The sequence below is a fragment of the Taudactylus pleione genome, unplaced genomic scaffold (genome assembly GCF_031769625.1).
Source record: "Taudactylus pleione unplaced genomic scaffold, aTauple2 ptg000289l, whole genome shotgun sequence".
Lineage (NCBI taxonomy): Eukaryota > Metazoa > Chordata > Amphibia > Anura > Myobatrachidae > Taudactylus > Taudactylus pleione.
The window spans coordinates 3,695,404-3,713,618 of record NW_028284691.1 but is presented as its reverse complement, the minus strand read 5'-3'; the positions used below and the strand labels follow the sequence as shown (position 1 = coordinate 3,713,618).

The following is an 18,215-nucleotide window of genomic DNA, read 5'->3' as shown; positions in this document are numbered from 1 at the left end:
GGGCTGCATTAAGCAGACCAAGCTCTTATTTTTATGATTTATTTTATTTATTTTTACTACTGACGGGCAAGCAGCACTAGACTGGACCCCTGTGCTGCGGCTCCATCACCCCTCTGCGGTGCCGCGAATCCAGCCCTCTGTTAGGTACTCTTGGCGGGGCTCCCGTGGACTGTGCTAGCAGGTCCCGCGGGTGGACCCCAGACTGCGGCCGTGACTAAAGGGGACAGGTAAGGCAGCCTTACCTCCGGTCTCAGGGGAAAGGCTGGAGGTGCTGACGTGGACACCGGTCCGTCCCGGACTCCACTAGACCACCAGGGCATATATACTTGTGCTAGAGACCTGGGAACCTGTGGTTAAAAGTCAGCCAGTGGAGGTCAGCTCTCTTTTAATGTGATCCCTCCCCCAGCTCAGAACTTCATTCCACCACGGTCTTGCTGCCCTGAGCTGATCCTCCCCCTCCCCCACCCCCTCAGAGTTCTCTGCGGCCATTTTCTCTATGCAGCAGCCACAGCTCTCGCTGGGAACGCTAGGGTCCTCACCCCCTACATACCTCTCCTAGGAGCCAGGTTATGCAGCGCTATAGCCTACCAGCCTCTGCGGTCTGAGTAGTTGATTGTAGTGCCCTTTGCAGTTATAATTGATTTCTGCATTGTACTGTATGTGACTTATGCTAGCGTCTGCCTGTGTGTTTTGACTATACTGTTAGCTTATGCCTTTCCCTTTTTTCTCACTATAACCCTAACATACCGGTGTATTGAGGGTCCACTGTACTTCACATCTACTTGTATTTCTAAAGGCTGTCACATACTGTGTGGTTGCACTCTGCTCAGTGCCATATTCTGTGCTGTGTTCTCCTGCAGCTGTATCTAAGCAAAGGCAGGGTCACTGTACTGCATACCCATTTGTATTTGTGAGGGCTGCCACATACTTGCCATATTGTGTGCTATACTATCCTGCAGCTATGTCTAGCAAAGGCTAGGGTAACAAGTAAGCTGCTGCACATATACTGCTCTCTGGCAGATACTGTGCAGCACGCTTTTAATTCAGGATGGGCTATATGCAACTTGTTATAATACACCAAGCCAATCAGCCCCTCCAACCCCTGCTCAGGAACCCCCCTGGGCTTCCTTTTCACAGGTGTTAGCTACAATTGCGGACCGCCAAGCAGTCCTGGCAGTAATTCCCCCTATGGGGTTGCCACAACAGGTACAGGCGATACAAGTATCTCCTATGCCTCCTCCATGGGTAGACATACTCTAACTCAGTACAGAGGGCCTGATTCAGAGCCGGACGCTATTTGCGCTCACTCGTTCAGAAAAAGGGGCCGGCTATTTAAATTGAGCGCTCGCTCTTTGCGGTCTGTTGGATTTTCCTACCGCAATCATGCGAACAGTTCAGGCTAAGAGACAACCAAGTGACGTGGCCGATGGCGCTGCTTTGTTAATTATGCACACCCTTAAAACGCCTGCTTTCGGATCTCCACTCCCCCTTTTCAAGCACCTTCCCCTGTTACCACCCACAAACGCCTCATCCTGTCACTCAAATTAGCAGGCACTCGCTATTTTGCGAGTGCACAATTTCCGACCGCAATGACTGGTTGGCGCATGCGCATTACGACCCATACGCATGCGCAGATGTGCGAACATCGCTTGGAGCGAACGAGCGGCCACTTACGAGCAGCTCTGAATCAGGCCCAGAGTCTAGCGGCTATCTACACTGCCTTTCAAAATATGTTGCAAGGTGAGAAGCCCCTACCCAGTAAATCTACTAAACTTACTGTACTATCCTCACAGTCTGCACATCTCACTGAGGTGTCATCTGAGGAGATAGAAGACGCAGATCTCTCTCTCACCAAATCTCACTCGGGAGGAAGAGCCTTAGTCTAAAATTAATTTACATGCTTTAGTACGGGCTGTCAAATCAATTCTTCAGTTAGAAGATGCTAACGATGACCCTCTCCCCGGAAGTTTGCCTGTCCCTCTCCTGGTGGTTACAAACGTCCCACTTGAACAAGGGTCACCCCTTTTGGATCCTGGAATGGGTATTCTTCACCACGGATGCCAGCCTCCGCGGGTGGGATGCAGTGATCGGCCAGCACTCCTTCCAAGGTTGCTGTACTCTGGCCGAGACGACCTTACCAATCAACGTCCTAGAACTCCGAGCCATCTACAGAACTCTCACTCTGGCTCAGGACATTGGCCCTCATTCAGAGTCGATCGCAAGAAGCGATCGCTCACTCTGAATGAGGGCGGGCACTTCTTGTTTTGAAATGCTGCCTCCAGGTCGCAAGCTAAGCTGTGGGTTACCACCCACAGCTTAGCTTGCGATCAGGGTGATGGTCGCGATGGTCATCAACATCGCGACCATCGGGGCTTACGACCAGACCCTAAGGTTGGGTCTGGGCACTCGTAAGCCCCAGGGAACTTCCTCCTCTGTTTGAGCAGGAAGTTCCCCACTGACAACATCAATGATGTCAGTGTGGCCGCCCGCAAACGGCAAGCGTTCCGACTGGAACGCCTCCGTTTGGCCGGGCACGCCCCCGGCCAGCCCAGCAAACGGGGCGTGCTGTCACTCAACATTGACAGCTCGCCCCTTCTGCTACGAGACCCCTAGCGACGGAGCGCCCGTCGCTAGCCGGGTCTCGTGCATGCGCACGACGGAGCTGGTTCCATCGTGCGCATGCTCTGTGGGGACCATCGACCCGGTTGCGAGCGCCTGTCTGTCTTTGCCAACGTGGTTCTTGAAACATTCCTTATAAGGTCCAAGGGTTTTTCTCGCTCTGTAGTCCAGACCATGCCCAGAGCACGGAAGACGGCCTCCGCCCGAATCTATCACCGAGTATGGCATATGGCCAGAAACCTTGACCCTCAGATTTTTTGGGTTCATTACTTACATTCCTTCAAGCTGGATTGGATCTTGGACTCCTAGCCTCTTTGATGGTGCACGTCTCTGCTCTTTCCATCTGGTTCCAGCGCAGTATTGCTCCACTGCCGGATGTTCACACCTTCCTGCAGGGTATTCTCCGTATACAACCTCCCTTTGTCCCTCATGTGGCTCCGTGGGATATCTCAGTGGTTCTCCACGCACTTCAGGAACCTCCTATTAAACCCCTGTATTCAGTTTACGTCAAATGGCTCACTGCGAATACCCTTTTTCTTTTGGCTATTTCATCTGCCTGTAGGGTCATCTGATTTAGGGGCACTCTCCTGTCGCTCCCCATTTCTGATCTTTCATCTGGACAGGGCTGTTTTTCGAACACGTCCTGGCTTCCTTCCCTAGGTGGTCTCTCGTTTCCACCTTAATGAGGAAATTGTGGTTCCTGCCTTTCAATCACCAGACCTCTCGGCAAGTGAGGCCTCTTTGGATGTGGTCCATGCTCTGACGATCTACGTGGACCATACTAGTTCCATCAGGAAATCGGATTCCCCGTTTGTCCTATATGGATTCCACAAGAAGGGATGGCCAGCTAACAGACTCTGGCCAGATGGCTTTGCATGACTATCTCACAGGCTTACACGCAGACTGGCCTTCCTGTGCCGGCTACAGTATCTGCTCATTCTACTCGCTCTGTGGGTCCCTCGCGGGCATTCCACCGTGGCATTTCTGCCGAACAACTATGCAAGGCGGCCATATGGTCTTCTGTCAACACCTTTCTTAGGTTCTATGCCTTTGATACATTTGCCTCTCAGGATGCTTCCTTCGGGTGGCGGGTTCTCCTCTCAGCTCAGGAGCGTCTCTGCCCTTGAACAACTGCTTTGGGACATCCCCATTGTCTCCCTTAGGACCCTGAAGAAAAAAGGGAGAGTTATGTTAAAACTTACCTTTGTTAACTCTTTTTTCGAAGTCCGTAGGGTCCACAGGGTACTCGACCTGATGCTCCTGGCTTCTGTGGGTTATGTTTCTTGGTCACCGGTTTCCTTCTCTGTTGTGCGAGAGTGTGATTCTTCTGTGTACCAGTCTTCCTGCTCTCTCCTGCTCCTGCCTTGGGCTTGTTGACAAACTGATTGGCCGGTGGCGGTGTATAGGTGGGGAAGGACTGGAGCAAAAGCTTAACTGTTTGGTGTCCGGTCTTCCTATCCACCACCTACACCCCATTGTCTCCCTGTGGACTTCAAAGAAAGAGAGTTAACAAGAGTAAGTATGTAATGGTCTAGCATATTTTCCATTCTTTTCCTACAGAATCTTCAATAGAATGTACATAGTTTTTAACACTCTCTTACACTGAAAGTAATAAATTAAATTGTATTTTCAATGAAGTCTTTTCACATATAAGCATAGACAATAATCATTGTCCCTGAGGCTGAATATCGTATTGGGAGTATGGATGGAAAATCCTATGCACTTAGTTTACCATCCTCCAACTGACAGAGCTCTGATTCCCGGTATGCATATAATTCTGCATTACCACTTAATAAAAGATTTCACTTCTCTCTAGAAACTACCTGAAAGGCATTTTGTTTATTACAGCACTGCGTTTTTGTATATTTTGGGTCATGTTTATCTGTCATGTGTTTGGTTTATGATGTGAGGATGCTTAGCTATTTCTGAAAAGCAATAATCCTCTAAATTGTATTTCTCAATAACACGGACACTTGATTTTATTGTGATGCTCTGATAGATGGGAGGTTATGCAGTGTGAAGAGTTGCAGAGTAACTTCTCTTTCATTGTGGTTCTGTTCAGGGATTACTGATTGCCGGCACTGATGAGCAAAAAGCCAAATATCTGCCTAAACTGGCATCCGGGGAACACATTGCTGCGTTTTGCCTCACAGAGCCTGGAAGGTATGGTATTGTTTAACTCTACTTTTAAAATATATTTTACAGTATAAGAATTTTTTTTGTCACTTGATGCAAATTTATTTTAATTTCATAATAGGAAAGCTGCTCAGCAGGGGGTGGAGGGCCATGGCTGGAGGTGCAGTGCCCACATTGACTTTAAGTGGTTATTTGCGGTAGAGAGGGGTCAAGACAAACTATGTTGAAATCAATACTGGAGGGGGGGGGGTCTTAAGAGTAGAAAAAAATTAGAATGGTGGGAAAGGCAAAACCGGGGAATTGTGGTGGATGAATAATGGCAATAGGGAGCTTTGTAAGGGACAGAGGGAGAAATAGGATTTGGAATGTGGGACAGGGAAACATCACTGAAGACCTCTTGGGGAACCAAAAGGGAGGAGCAATTAGAACCTAGAAAACTTGATGCACAATGAAGGCGGAGACAGGAAGGAGAACTGAAAGCAGCTTGGAGATTTAGGATGTAGAAAGGGATGGAGATTTTGGGGCAGGAGAAAGACAGTGCTGTGATGGGTGTGCCAGTTAGAAAGCAGAAGTGTTAGTAGGAGCGAAAAGGTCATTCAGATGCGGTCACAGTAAGGTGCAGGAGGAGGTAATACAGTGTTGTGATGGGTGTGCCAGTTAGAAAGCAGAAGTGTTAGTCAGATGCGGTCACAGTAAGGTGCAGGAGGAGGTAATACAGTGTTGTGATGGGTGTGCCAGTTAGAAAGCAGAAGTGTTAGTCAGATGCGGTCACAGTAAGGTGCAGGAGGAGGTAATACAGTGTTGTGATGGGTGTGACAGCTAGGAAGCAGAAGTGTTAGTCAGATGCGGTCACAGTAAGGTGCAGGAGGAGGTAATACAGTGTTGTGATGGGTGTGCCAGTTAGAAAGCAGAAGTGTTAGTCAGATGCAGTCACAGTAAGGTGCAGGAGGAGGTAATAGTGTTGTGATGGGTGTGCCAGTTAGAAAGCAGAAGTGTTAGTCAGATGCAGTCACAGTAAGGTGCAGGAGGAGGTAATACAGTGTTGTGATGGGTGTGCCAGTTAAAAAGCAGAAGTGTTAGTCAGATGCGGTCACAGTAAGGTGCAGGAGGAGGTAATACAGTGTTGTGATGGGTGTGCCAGTTAGAAAGCAGAAGTGTTAGTCAGATGCGGTCACAGTAAGGTGCAGGAGGAGGTAATACAGTGTTGTGATGGGTGTGCCAGTTAGAAAGCAGAAGTGTTAGTCAGATGCGGCCACAGTAAGGTGCAGGAGGAGGTAATACAGTGTTGTGATGGGTTTGCCAGCTAGAAAGCAGAAGTGTTAGTCAGATGCGGTCACAGTAAGGTGCAGGAGGAGGTAATACAGTGTTGTGATGGGTGTGCCAGCTAGAAAGCAGAAGTGTTAGTCAGATGCGGTCACAGTAAGGTGCAGGAGGAGGTAATACAGTGTTGTGATGGGTGTGCCAGTTAGAAAGCAGAAGTGTTAGTCAGATGCGGCCACAGTAAGGTGCAGGAGGAGGTAATACAGTGTTGTCATGGGTGTGCCAGCTAGAAAGCAGAAGTGTTAGTCAGATGCGGTCACAGTAAGGTGCAGGAGGAGGTAATACAGTGTTGTGGATGACTGGTAGCTTTCTGTAAAATCAGGTTTCATCCTTTGAACTTGCCCTATATGAAAAGTGTTATGAAGAATAATGGAATTCTTTCCATTTACTATTTGTTCCTGGCATATTGTAATGAAATATCTTCTCTTTCCATTTGAAACACAAACCACTGTGTGTCCCTTTGACCTGTATCCCTAATAATGAACTAGGAAAATCTGAGTCAGGGGAAAAGCTTCTATATTTAGAGTGTATTATTCTGTAAATATCATTATTGGCAGTGACACGTGCGAACGGTTTTGCTTTTCTTTTTCTTGCCAAAGTGGCTGTCTGAGTTCTGCTCACCTACATGCGTTTCCAGAATACCTATTTCTTGGAATGCTGCTGTATGATGGGGGTTTGGACAGTCTAATGGAGGAGCACTGACCTATTACTCAGATCACTTACAGCTCCGCTGTAAATCTCTCTGCAATAGATACGATATACATAAGCTTAGGTATCCTCTTTACAATAAATAAGGACTTCTCATTTTGGTTCTTTTGTAGTGATGCAAATTCACTTCTCTCAATTCAATAAGTGCCCTATTGCTGCAAACCCCCCCCCCCCCTCCCCTTTTTATTTTGTGGTGCTGCTGAAATTCTGGCCTCCCCCTCAGAGTTTTCTCCTTTTTCAATATATTTGTAATCAACATCAATTGCTATGTGAGTATTTAATTGTAGAGTTAGTACAAAAATTGCCTGTCCTAAAGAGCCTGATTGTGTTGCTCACTGTCTGGTGCCATATATGAATCTGTGTTTCTTGCCGTCTTGAGCTCTGTGTCACGGACTCCTGAAAACTGATAAATACAGAATTAAATTGGATATTTCTGATCCTTTGTGTAAGTTCTTTGCTCACTTTGTTGGAGACTTCAGGCAGATGTGTTATTTTGTTGAGCGTTTAGTACAGAAGTAGATGAACTGTGTTTTCCAGCTGTGAGGTTTACTGATACTTATACTGTACATGACAGATTGTCATATCCTGCCTGAGCCCTGTACAGCATTTCATTTCAGACCTAAAAAATTTCCTCAGTACTGATAAGTTTTGCTTTCTTCCCAGCGGGAGTGATGCTGCATCTATAAAGTCTAAAGCCACCCTGAGTGCTGACGGCAAACACTATCTCCTGAATGGTTCAAAGGTATCCTAATACGGGTTTCTGTGTTGTGTGTATCTGGTTTTAATCAGAGACTGAAGCAGGGTGACATTTGCCTCAGACATGAAGTAAGCCATATTTTAGGAGTGGAAATATTTGTAACATGTCTGAAACATTGCTCGAAGGTGCTACCCTGTATTGAAATCATAGCAGCCAAACAGCAATATAGCTTCTATCTGTCTAGTGCGAGTTACTGTACAAAGTAAGAGAGAGTGTCTGGCTGCTGTGATACACGGGCAGATATGTCATTTTACTTTGTAGCTTTTATCGATCTGTAGATTTTACATTCCAGTTAGGAAAGTGATCTATTTGGCCATGCCCAGAATGCCCAGAACATATTTTCATTCAAGTTTCAGAACATCCTACTTACCTGGATTCTGCTTTAGGCGATCAATAGCTGCAACATGGTAGGATCCTGACCTGTTGCGACGCTGGTCACATGTAATAGGCTTCTTTACCCATATGAAGACGACTATAACTGTCCTCTTACAGCTTAGACTATGAAAGCAAATGGCATCTGTATAATTTAGTTCTCTAGTCCCAGAGATGGCCACAACTAATGCAGGTTGTGCCGTACTTCTACCCTTACTTGTCACTTAATAATGGTTCCTCTCAGTGAATTGATGCTTCATGTTTCTCAAGCTAACTGAGTTTTATAATACTTCATTACTACCTATTATCTTAAAGACAAAATCTATTTTTGAAATATATTTTTACATGTTTGAGGTTATTTCAATTGTGTCATACATTCTCCTAAGATAGTGTGTTTGTGTGTGTGTGTGTGTGTAATCGATTTAGGGGGCACTCGCCAGAGAAATGGATTCACTTATCATAGCTGCAAAGCAGTCATTGTCTTTTTTAAACTTTTTGCAGTGCCATACAGAATAGCCTTATACTGTATATCCAGATTCCCTTATACCAAATCTATCATAAAGAGCAGCAGGCTTTTTTATGTGAGGATTTGTACCAGAAGAAAGATCTTTAAGGCTTATCTGCTGGGTGTTGTCCTGTTTATCAGGCCTTTTTTGATCCAGCCAAACTTCTCAATACATTATGTGGACAGACCAAGTCAAATCCCCATAGTGTAGTATGTTTTTGTTAAAAAAAGAACTCATTTATTACACAGTACACAAAATAGGCATGAAAATGTATAGGGAATTTCATGCTTATTTGAATTCAGAAGGGGTTGGGTACGGGATGCCGGCGGTCAGAATCCCGACAGGCTTAGGATACTGACACCTGTCGCTAGGTATCCTAACTCTAACCTACCCTCCCCCCCCCTTAGTGCCTAACCCTAACTTTCCTGCTGGTGCCTAACCCTCCCCCTAACCCCACTACTTACCGCCGGGGTGTCAGCACCAGGATTCTAACTTGTATTGCGATTCCGGCGCTGGCATTCTGGGCACCGGCATCCCGATAGCCGGGATATTCACTACCTCCCTTCAGAAGTACAGAATGACCATGAAAGGTATCAGAGTCCACAAGAAAACCTTTCCTTGAAGAGTAGTAAATACAATCCAAAAAGTCCATAAGGTGGAGGTCAAAGGTTCTAATGTGTTTCATCCATAGGACTTCCTCAGGGGGGAAACACAGTTTGAAGATTCAAAGTTTGCAGACCTGCATTTCCATAAGCTTATTTCTGGTATGCACTTTCATATACAGTCAGGTGCATAAATATTGGGACATTGACAGAATTTTCATATTTTGGCCTCTATTCACCACCACAATGGCTTTGAAATGAAACAAACAAGATGTGCTTTAACTGCAGACTTTCAGATTTAATTTGAGGGTAATTACATCCATATCAGGTGAACGATGTAGGAAAGACCACGGTTTCTATATGTGCCTCCCACTTTTTAAGGGGCCAAAAGTAATGGGACTATCAACTCAAAAGCTATTTCATGGACAGCTGTGGGCTATTCCCTCGTTATTTCATTATCAATTAAGCAGGTAAAAAGTCTGGAGTTGATTCTAGGTGTGACATTTGGATTTGGAATCAGTTGCTGTCGACTCTCAATATGAGAACCAAAGAGCTGTCACTATCAGTGAAGCAAGCCATCATTAGGCTGAAAAATCAAAACAAACCCATCAGAGAGATAGTAAAAACATTAGGTGTGGCCAAATCAACTGTTTGGAACATTCTTAAAAAGAAAGAATGCACTGGAGAGCTCAGCGACAGACCCGGAAGACCATGGAAAACAACTGTGGTGGATGACAGAAGAATTATTTCCCTGGTGAAGAAAAACCTCTTCACAACAGTTGGCCAAATCAAGAACACTCTCCAGGAGGTAGGTGTATATGTGTCAAAGTCAACAATCAAGAGAAGACTTCACAAGAGTGAATATAGAGGGTTCACCACAAGATGTAAACCATTGGTGAGTCTCAAAAACAGGAAGACCAGATTAGAGTTTGCCAAACAACATCTAAAAAAACCATTACAGTTCTGGAACAACATCCTATGGACAGGTGAGACAAAGATCAACTTGTACCAGAGTGATGGGAAGAGAATAGTATGGAGAAGGAAAGGAACTGCTCATGATCCAAAATATACCACCTCATCAGTGGAGCATGGTGGTGGTAGTGTCATGGCGTGGGCATGTATGGCTGTCAATGGAACTGGTTCCCTTGTATTTATTGATGATGTGACTGCTGACAAAAGCAGCAGAATTAATTCTGAAGTGTTTCGGCCAATATTATATGCTCAAATTCAGTCAAATGCTTCAGAACTCATTGGACGGCGCTTCACAGTGCAGATGGACAATGACCCGAAGCATACTGCAAAAGCAACCCAAGAGTTTTTTTAAGGCTAAAAAGTGGAATGTTATGCAACGGCCAAGTCAATCCCCTGACCTGAATCTGATTGAGCATACATTTCACTTGATTAAGACAAAACTGAAGGGAAAATGCCCCAAGAACAAGCAGGAACTGAAGACATTTGCAGTAGAGGACTGGCAGAGCATCACCAGGGATGAAACCCAGCATCTGGTTACGTCTATGCGTTCCAGACTTCAGGCTGTAATTGCCTGCAAAGGATTTGCAGCAAAGTATTAAAAAGTGAAAGTTAGATTCAGGATTGTTTAGTTTGTCCCATTACTTTTGGCCCCTTAAAAAGTGGGAGGCACATATAGAAACCGTTGTAATTCCTATACCGTTCACCTGATTTGGATGTAATTACCCTCAAATTAAATCTGAAAGTCTGCAGTTAAAGCACATCTTGTTTGTTTCATTTCAAAGCCATTGTGGTGGTGAATAGAGGCCAAAATATGAAAATTCTGTCAATGTCCCAATATTTATGCACCTGACTGTATAAGGGCTTATGGTCCATGAAATTGCACAAATATATACTACAATATTTGGCACTTATTTTATTTCCACCCTTCTACCTGTCAGTTTGCTGATGAACAAGCAGCATTCCAAAAACGAGTGATTGGGGAAGTGTATTTACAATTACAGTACACCACTTGGGGAACATTGTTTCTTTCACCTTTTCACTTTATCATTATTTAATGCACTGGTATGGAAGTGTAGTGCCAAAATCCTTCTCTCTCTCTCTGTATGTGGTGTGTGTGTGGGTATATGTGTGTATGTGTATGTATGTGTATATATATATATATATATATATATATATATATTATATATAATATATTTTTTTTTTTTCTCCTAAGTAAAATAAACCATAATGATATAATGTGCAGAGTAAAATGTATATCTCTTTTTTTTTTCAGATCTGGATCTCAAATGGGGGTCTGGCAGATATATTCACAGTCTTTGCAAGGACAGACGTTGTTGACAAAGATGGAGTCACAAAAGATAAAATAACAGCCTTCATAGTGGAACGAGCTTTTGGTGGTGTTACCCATGGAAAACCTGAGGATAAGCTTGGGATCAGAGGATCAAATAGTAAGTAGCTCTTTTTACTGGTTTATTTACTCTTTACAGTGTTTTCCCCAGAAATTTTTTCCAGCCGAGTGGCATCAAGAAGTAGCCGGGTGGGGGCCTTCGCAATAATAAAATGTTTTAAACCCTGACCTTATAATGATTTAAACTTGAAACTACATTTTATATATTAATTCTCCTCTTCTTATTAGAGGCCCAGTCATCTGATTATGAAAAAGCTGCAAAGTCTGTAGGATCTGGTCCTTTGTATACAGAGCCCAGATACTGTCCCCACTTGCAGGCTCCCAAAGTGCCGGGTGGTAGGCTGTTTCTTGCCGGGTGGTTCACTTGCAAAAAACAGCCTGGGGAGGACACTGATTTATGTGAGAGGAATGCTTAGACTAAAGGTGCCCATCCCCTAGGCGATTAAACCTAGCGATTGAGCGATAACGACCAGCGATGCCCGCGCATCGTCCCAACATCTAGTAGTGGATGGGCAGCATAACTCTTTATTATAAATTGTAACGGGTCCTGGATACAGTATCCCTATGATTTGGGAGGTTCTTAACCCTGCTGGCACCTCAGTTACCATCATTCTCTAGAATTGAAGCCTGATGGCTTAAGCATAAAATGGTGTGTGTGTCATTTGAAAAGTGGATGAGCCAGCAGTGGTGAGGATCGTGCATATCAGGGAAGCCCTGCAATCCTATTGGGTATAGGGATAAATGTATATTGGCATAAAGCAAACCTTCATACCAATGGAAAGAGCAAGACAATAATTCATGTCTTGGCCTTAAAATAACCCCAGCATATTTGATTGCGTTGTTGGGCTTTGTTCAGTGACCAACACAATTATTCATTACTTTAATTCTTTAATCTGGCCAAACGTTTATTGAAATGCCAATAGCTCTGCACTCACTGCACTGATATTGATTCCTAGGGGTACATTTATTAAAGTGAGAGTTTTTAGAAGTGAGTTTAAGAATAGATGTTGCCCATAGAGTAACCAATCAGATTCTAGCTATTATCTTCTAGAAGGTGCTAGTTAAATGTTAAGTGGAATCTGATTGGTTGCTATGGGCAACATCTCTTCTAAAACTCACTTCTAAAAACTCACTTTAGTAAATTTACTCCCTACAGTCATGTGACTTGTGTGTTCATTATTGCAAGATAAAGTGCATCCGGAAAGTATTCACAGCGCTTCACTTTCTCCACATTTTATGTTACAGCCTTATTCCAAAATGGAATTAATTAATTTTTGTCCTCAAAATTCTACACACAATACCCCATAATGATAATGTGTAAAAGGTTTTTTGAGATATTTGCAAATTTAATAAAAAAAAAAAAACCTAAGAAATCACATGTACATAAGTATTCACAGCCTTTGCTCAATACTTTGTTGATGCACCTTTGGCAGCAGTTACAGCCTCAAGTCTTTTTGAATATGATGCCACAAGCTTGGCACACCTATCTTTGGGCAGTTTCGCCCAATCCTCTTTGCAGCACCTCTCAAGCTCCATCAGGTTGGATGGGAAGTGTCGGTGCACAGCCAATTTCAGATCTTTCCAGAGATGTTCAATCTTATTCAATTCTGGGCTCTGGCTGGGCCACTCAAGGACATTCACAGAGTTGTCCTGAAGCTACTCCTTTGATATCTTGGCTGTGTGCTTAGGGTCGTTGTCCTGCTGAAAGATGAACCGTCGCCCCTGTCTGAGGTCAAGAGCGCTCTGGAGCAGGTTTTCATCCAGGACGTTTCTGTACATTGCTGCATTCATCTTTCCCTCTATCTTGACTCGTCTCCCAGTCCCTGCCGCTGAAAAACATCCCCACAGCATGATGCTGCCACCACCATGCTTCACTGTAGGGATGGTATTGGCCTGGTGATGAGCGGTGCCTGGTTTCCTCCAAACATAACGCCTGGCATTCATGCCAAAGTGTTCATTCTTTGTCTCATCAGACCAGAGAATTTTGTTTCTCATGGTCTGAGAGTCCTTCAGGTGCATTTTGGCAAACTCCAGGCGGGCTGCCATGTGCTTTTTATTAAGGAGTGGCTTCTGTCTGGCCACTCTACCATGCAGGCCTGATTGGTGGATTGCTGCAGAGATGGTTGTCCTTTTGGAAGGTTCTCCTCTCTCCACAGAGGAATGCTGTAGCTCTGACAGAGTGACCATCGGGTTCTTTGTCACCTCCCTCACTAGGGCCCTTCTCCCCCGATCGCTCAGTTTAGATGGCCGGCCAACTCTAGGAAGAGTCCTGGTGGTTCCGAACTTCTTCCATTTACAGATGATGGAGGCCACTGTGCTCATTGGGACCTTCAAAGCAGCAGATATTTTTCTGTACCCTTCCCCAGATTTGTGCCTGGAGACAATCCTGTCTCGGAGGTCTACAGACAATTTCTTGGACCTCATGCTTGGTTTGTGCTCTGCCATGCACTGTCAAGTGTGGAACCTTATATAGACAGGTGTATGCCTTTCAAAATCATGTCCAATCAACTGAATTTACCACAGGTGGACTCCGATTAAGCTGTAGGAACATCTCAAGGATGATCAGCGGAAACAGGATGCAGCTGAGCTCAGAATATACAAACTCCACACAGTTAAGGCCTTGGTGGGAATGGAAACCAAGACCTCTGTGGGGCAGTAATGCTAGCTATTATACCATGCGAGTTGCAGGCAGCCGCAGGATGTCAGTTATTTAAAGCAGCAATTCTATAAAAGGCAAAATCAGGTTGGTTTAACATTTTACAGAATTGCTGCTTTAATCCAGTGGATAGATCGCCAATCTCTTGCAGCTGTCTGCAACTCGCAGGCTATTACTTATACTTCTATATCTCTATGACAGTCTCATGCTATAGCCACTAGGAAAAGTTGGTGGATCAAGCGTGCAATGTCTTATTAAATAAGCATCTCTATGCTGAATTAATGGGTTTGTCTGATCTTGTATAATACCAACTGTGATAGTGAGTTCACACAGACAATGGAAAGTTTGGAGTGTGTAATGTTACAGGTGCTACCTGCGTGTCATGGTATAGCTGTAATTGTCAACTCACATGCTAAAGAACCCCACAGACCTAGTACTTGTCCCTTTAAAGCTTGTATCTCAAATGAAATGGCAAACTTTCAATACCTCGGACTAGAGAACGTTTATGTTTAGTATAGATTAGTTCTCGATATTCATGGTCATTATATTGTAGACATAGAGTCTGATCTGTACAATTATAGGTTTTTGTTTTGTTATTGGGCCATAATTGTACTCCAGAAACTGATTGCAGCAGTGGCAATGTGAGTGATTCCTGCAATTCCCCAACTCTTACACTTTTAACCTGTTCAACCATAAGTTTGGAGCTTTAATTAAATCCATTTGTCACTCTGCCTTTTGTGACTTATTGAATTTCCTGTGCTCCACAGTCTGCAGATTTTGGAAATGGCCTTTTTGGTATCCACATTGATTTGAACAGCAGCGGCATCTGCACATCGATAGATTTGTGTTTCTGAAAATGTTTTTGCGAAGATTAAAATATCCACCTGTGCTATATACCTGCCATTGGATTCTGTGCATGAAAACTCATTATTATTATTATTAAATAAACTTCTTTATTGAGTTTCTGCATTGAGTGATCCCATCCTGAGCGTTCTGAGCTTCTTTCCTAGGCTTTAAAACATAAAATAAAATTCTGTTGGTCATGCCAGACTAATAGGATCACATTGTCTGAGAAATAGAAGCTGTAATTAAAGGCTGCACACAGGGAAAACAGTTATTGTGTGTGATGGGTCAATATTTAGGTGAATGCAGCTTATGAATTCACTAGGAACTTGTGATTACATGCTGTAGACTCGTAGAGGCATATGAGTTAATACTAGTAATATTTATTTGTAAAGCACCAGCATACATTTGGGAGCAAACATGGTAAAGAAAAAACCTAGTCTGGGTATTAACAAAGAGGTAAGCGGACACTGGGCCTGATTCAGTTTAGGATGGAATTGTAGAGCTGCACGCAACGCAGCATTGGATAATCTGCGAGAACAGCGGCTGGCTAAGTGACCCATGGGGTTATGCAAGCCGGCCGCCGCATATGAGAGAGAAAAGGCCAGGAAATCTCCATCAGTCGACAGATGGCCTCTTCCCTCCCCTCCAACGGCTGCGACGCGCCTCCGTTTCGGGAAATGGACGAATGCGAACACACAGGACCCGTACTGCGCATGCGCTGTATGGGTCATTCGCCTGCTGAATTAGCCCAACTGCTCTCATTGGATTTGGCAATTGATTTGTTTTACTCTGTTTTCATACCAACTATTTGCAGTGAGGAATGTGCACTCGAGCAAGGTTCAGGCTAAAGGTGGTACACGCTATATGATGTATCGTTTGATCTATTGCTTTGACGCGGACCAGAATGATAATTGGTACACATCTTATAGTGTGTACGCCTAGCTTTCCGCCTAGGCTGTTTTAGCAGGACGCCGTGTCCTGCCTGATTGATGGCGCCCCGCTGAAACAGCCGGCCGGCAGCTGTCCCTAACCCGCGGGTGGGAAAAGTTAAGATGAAACTGCCACCGTCGCGTGAATACTCTACAGGGAGAGCTTTGGGGCTGCCCAGCATCTCCGTGAGTTCTGGGCACTCCCCCTGCAGTGACTTAAAGGGGAAGCATCTTAAGGACATGCCCCTTTTTCGAGTGGCCACGCCCCCTTTCTGGCCGCGCTGATGCCTGTTTTCATGCCAGGCGCCTTGCCGTCCTCAGGCACTGGCGTGTACACTATATGGCCCATCCATCCTTCCCGGCCATCTGCGGTTTTTCACAGTATATGGGACGATGCAGTGAGCGTCGCGGAGCTGTTACATGCAGCATGTGACAACACATTGCGCCGTCGTACGCCGGATCATGCTGTGTGTACAATGTGCGCGATGATGTATCGTTGCATCGCTAGGTTGCATCATCATATGACATGTACCCAGGTTAAGTCTTAGTTTTTTTTTTAACCAAATCTTTATTTGTGCTCCAGACAATGTTTCCATTTTCAAGAACTAAATTTAAATATACACACACCATTGTGTCCTTTAGTGCTCTACCGTTCCATTTACAATGTAAGGCAGCTCAAACTCCTCGACCTGCCCGTCCAGGCTAAAAGTCTTTTATACTGTATATAGAAAGAATAACTGTATGCACACTTAGAAAATAATAATGTATACTTTACAGTCCACTATATGCTGGTACCTGTACCCTAGAATACCACATACCACAAACATCATTGAACTGAATGGGTGAGATGTTATCAGTTCCTGTGCAGTGACCCTCAAATGCCACAGTGCCACCAAATCTGGGTAATAATCTCATATGTGGTAGTGTTTTTTTCTGTCTTACCTTATATAGTCCTTCCCATGTGCCGTGACTCTGAAGGCATTTCTGTGAGATTTTCTTGATGGTAGCCATTTAAATGTTCTCTTGACATCTTAAGGTACAGATATTTGTCATGTCTAGCAAGAAACAAAGAGCTAGGCTAAGAGGACTGAACTACTATGAGATTTACAGCCCAAGTAAATTAACAAATAAAACTTGTTGATATGTTCCCAGCTTAAATGGGATTCGCTAAGGGCAGACGTTTTGCATGACGTGATGACAGACTCGCCAATACAAGGATAAAAATACAGGTTTAGTCTCCGATATCCAAATATTCAGAAATACGAAATATTCCGAAATACTGAATTCTTTTGGCCTGACTGAGATAATGAAACCTTTGATTATTGATGATTCAATGTACACAAACTTCGTCTAAGGCACAAATTATTAAAAATATTGTATAAAATAACCTTCAGGCTGTGTGTATAAGGTCTATATAACACATAAATGCATTATGTGTGTATATTTCGGTCCCATTCCCAAGATATTTCATTATGATTTGCAATTATTCCAAAATACGGAATATTCCGTTATCCAAAATACCCCTGGTCCCAAGCATTTTGGATATCTGAGACTCAACCTGTATTTATAGTGAGTCCCCTAGGCCACATCTAATTAATATCTTCATTTTCACACTTTCTCCATCTATTTAGAGCTGTCTAACCTAAGGTGTTTCTACCAATTACAAATTTAAACTCACAATATTTCTTTTGGGTAAGGGATCACGATGTCTGTGTTGCCCATTGTTTCCTCTTTGCAGTCTTGCACTAGACTCTTTATCGGGTAGCTAGACAAGTGAAAAGGATGGGAATGAATTCAACTAGGAATATACAGGTTGTCTGTATTTGCATATAATGGAAAACTATATATTCAGAATCAACAAAGAATAATCTCTTTTATTTTAAATAAACTATTGGATACAAAACCATATCAGGACTACAGTGAATGTTAGTAAAATAGAAGTGCTGACACTTTTAGCAATGGCAAAGACATTTTGGAAACACTTTTTTTTTTGTAAATGAGCAACTAGAACACTTAGAGGTCTATTTACTAAGCAGTGTTAGGAGACAGAGTGAAAAGTGATAAGGTGCCAGCCAATCAGTTCCCAACTGTCATTTTTCAAACACAGCCTGTGAGATGACAGTTGGGAGCTGATTGGCTGGCACCTTATCACTTTTCACTCTGTCTCCTAATACTGCTTAGTAAATAGACCTCTTACATTCTTGGGACTTATTATGGGATGCAGTCAGGAAGCAGACTGTCGAAATGCCGACCGCCGGCTTCCCGACTGTCTAATCCCTGCAGGGGTCTAATGCAGGGCTCGACAAATCCCGGGGGCCAGGTAGCCATGGCTACCAGATTTTGCTGCCTGAATACTAGATTTTGCAGTCTGACTAATAGATTTT

General features: G+C 43.9%; 1 protein-coding gene across 1 annotated transcript in view; it reads left to right on the top strand.

Annotated features, from left to right (window-relative positions):
- ACAD9 (acyl-CoA dehydrogenase family member 9) overlaps positions 1-18,215 on the top strand; it is an 81,003-nt gene that overhangs the window by 44,133 nt on the left and 18,655 nt on the right. The window contains exons 5-7 of the mRNA XM_088482488.1: positions 4,682-4,782; positions 7,447-7,525; positions 11,266-11,440. Of these exons, the coding sequence (XP_088338614.1) occupies positions 4,682-4,782; positions 7,447-7,525; positions 11,266-11,440 (355 nt within the window). The remainder of the gene's footprint in view (positions 1-4,681; positions 4,783-7,446; positions 7,526-11,265; positions 11,441-18,215) is intronic.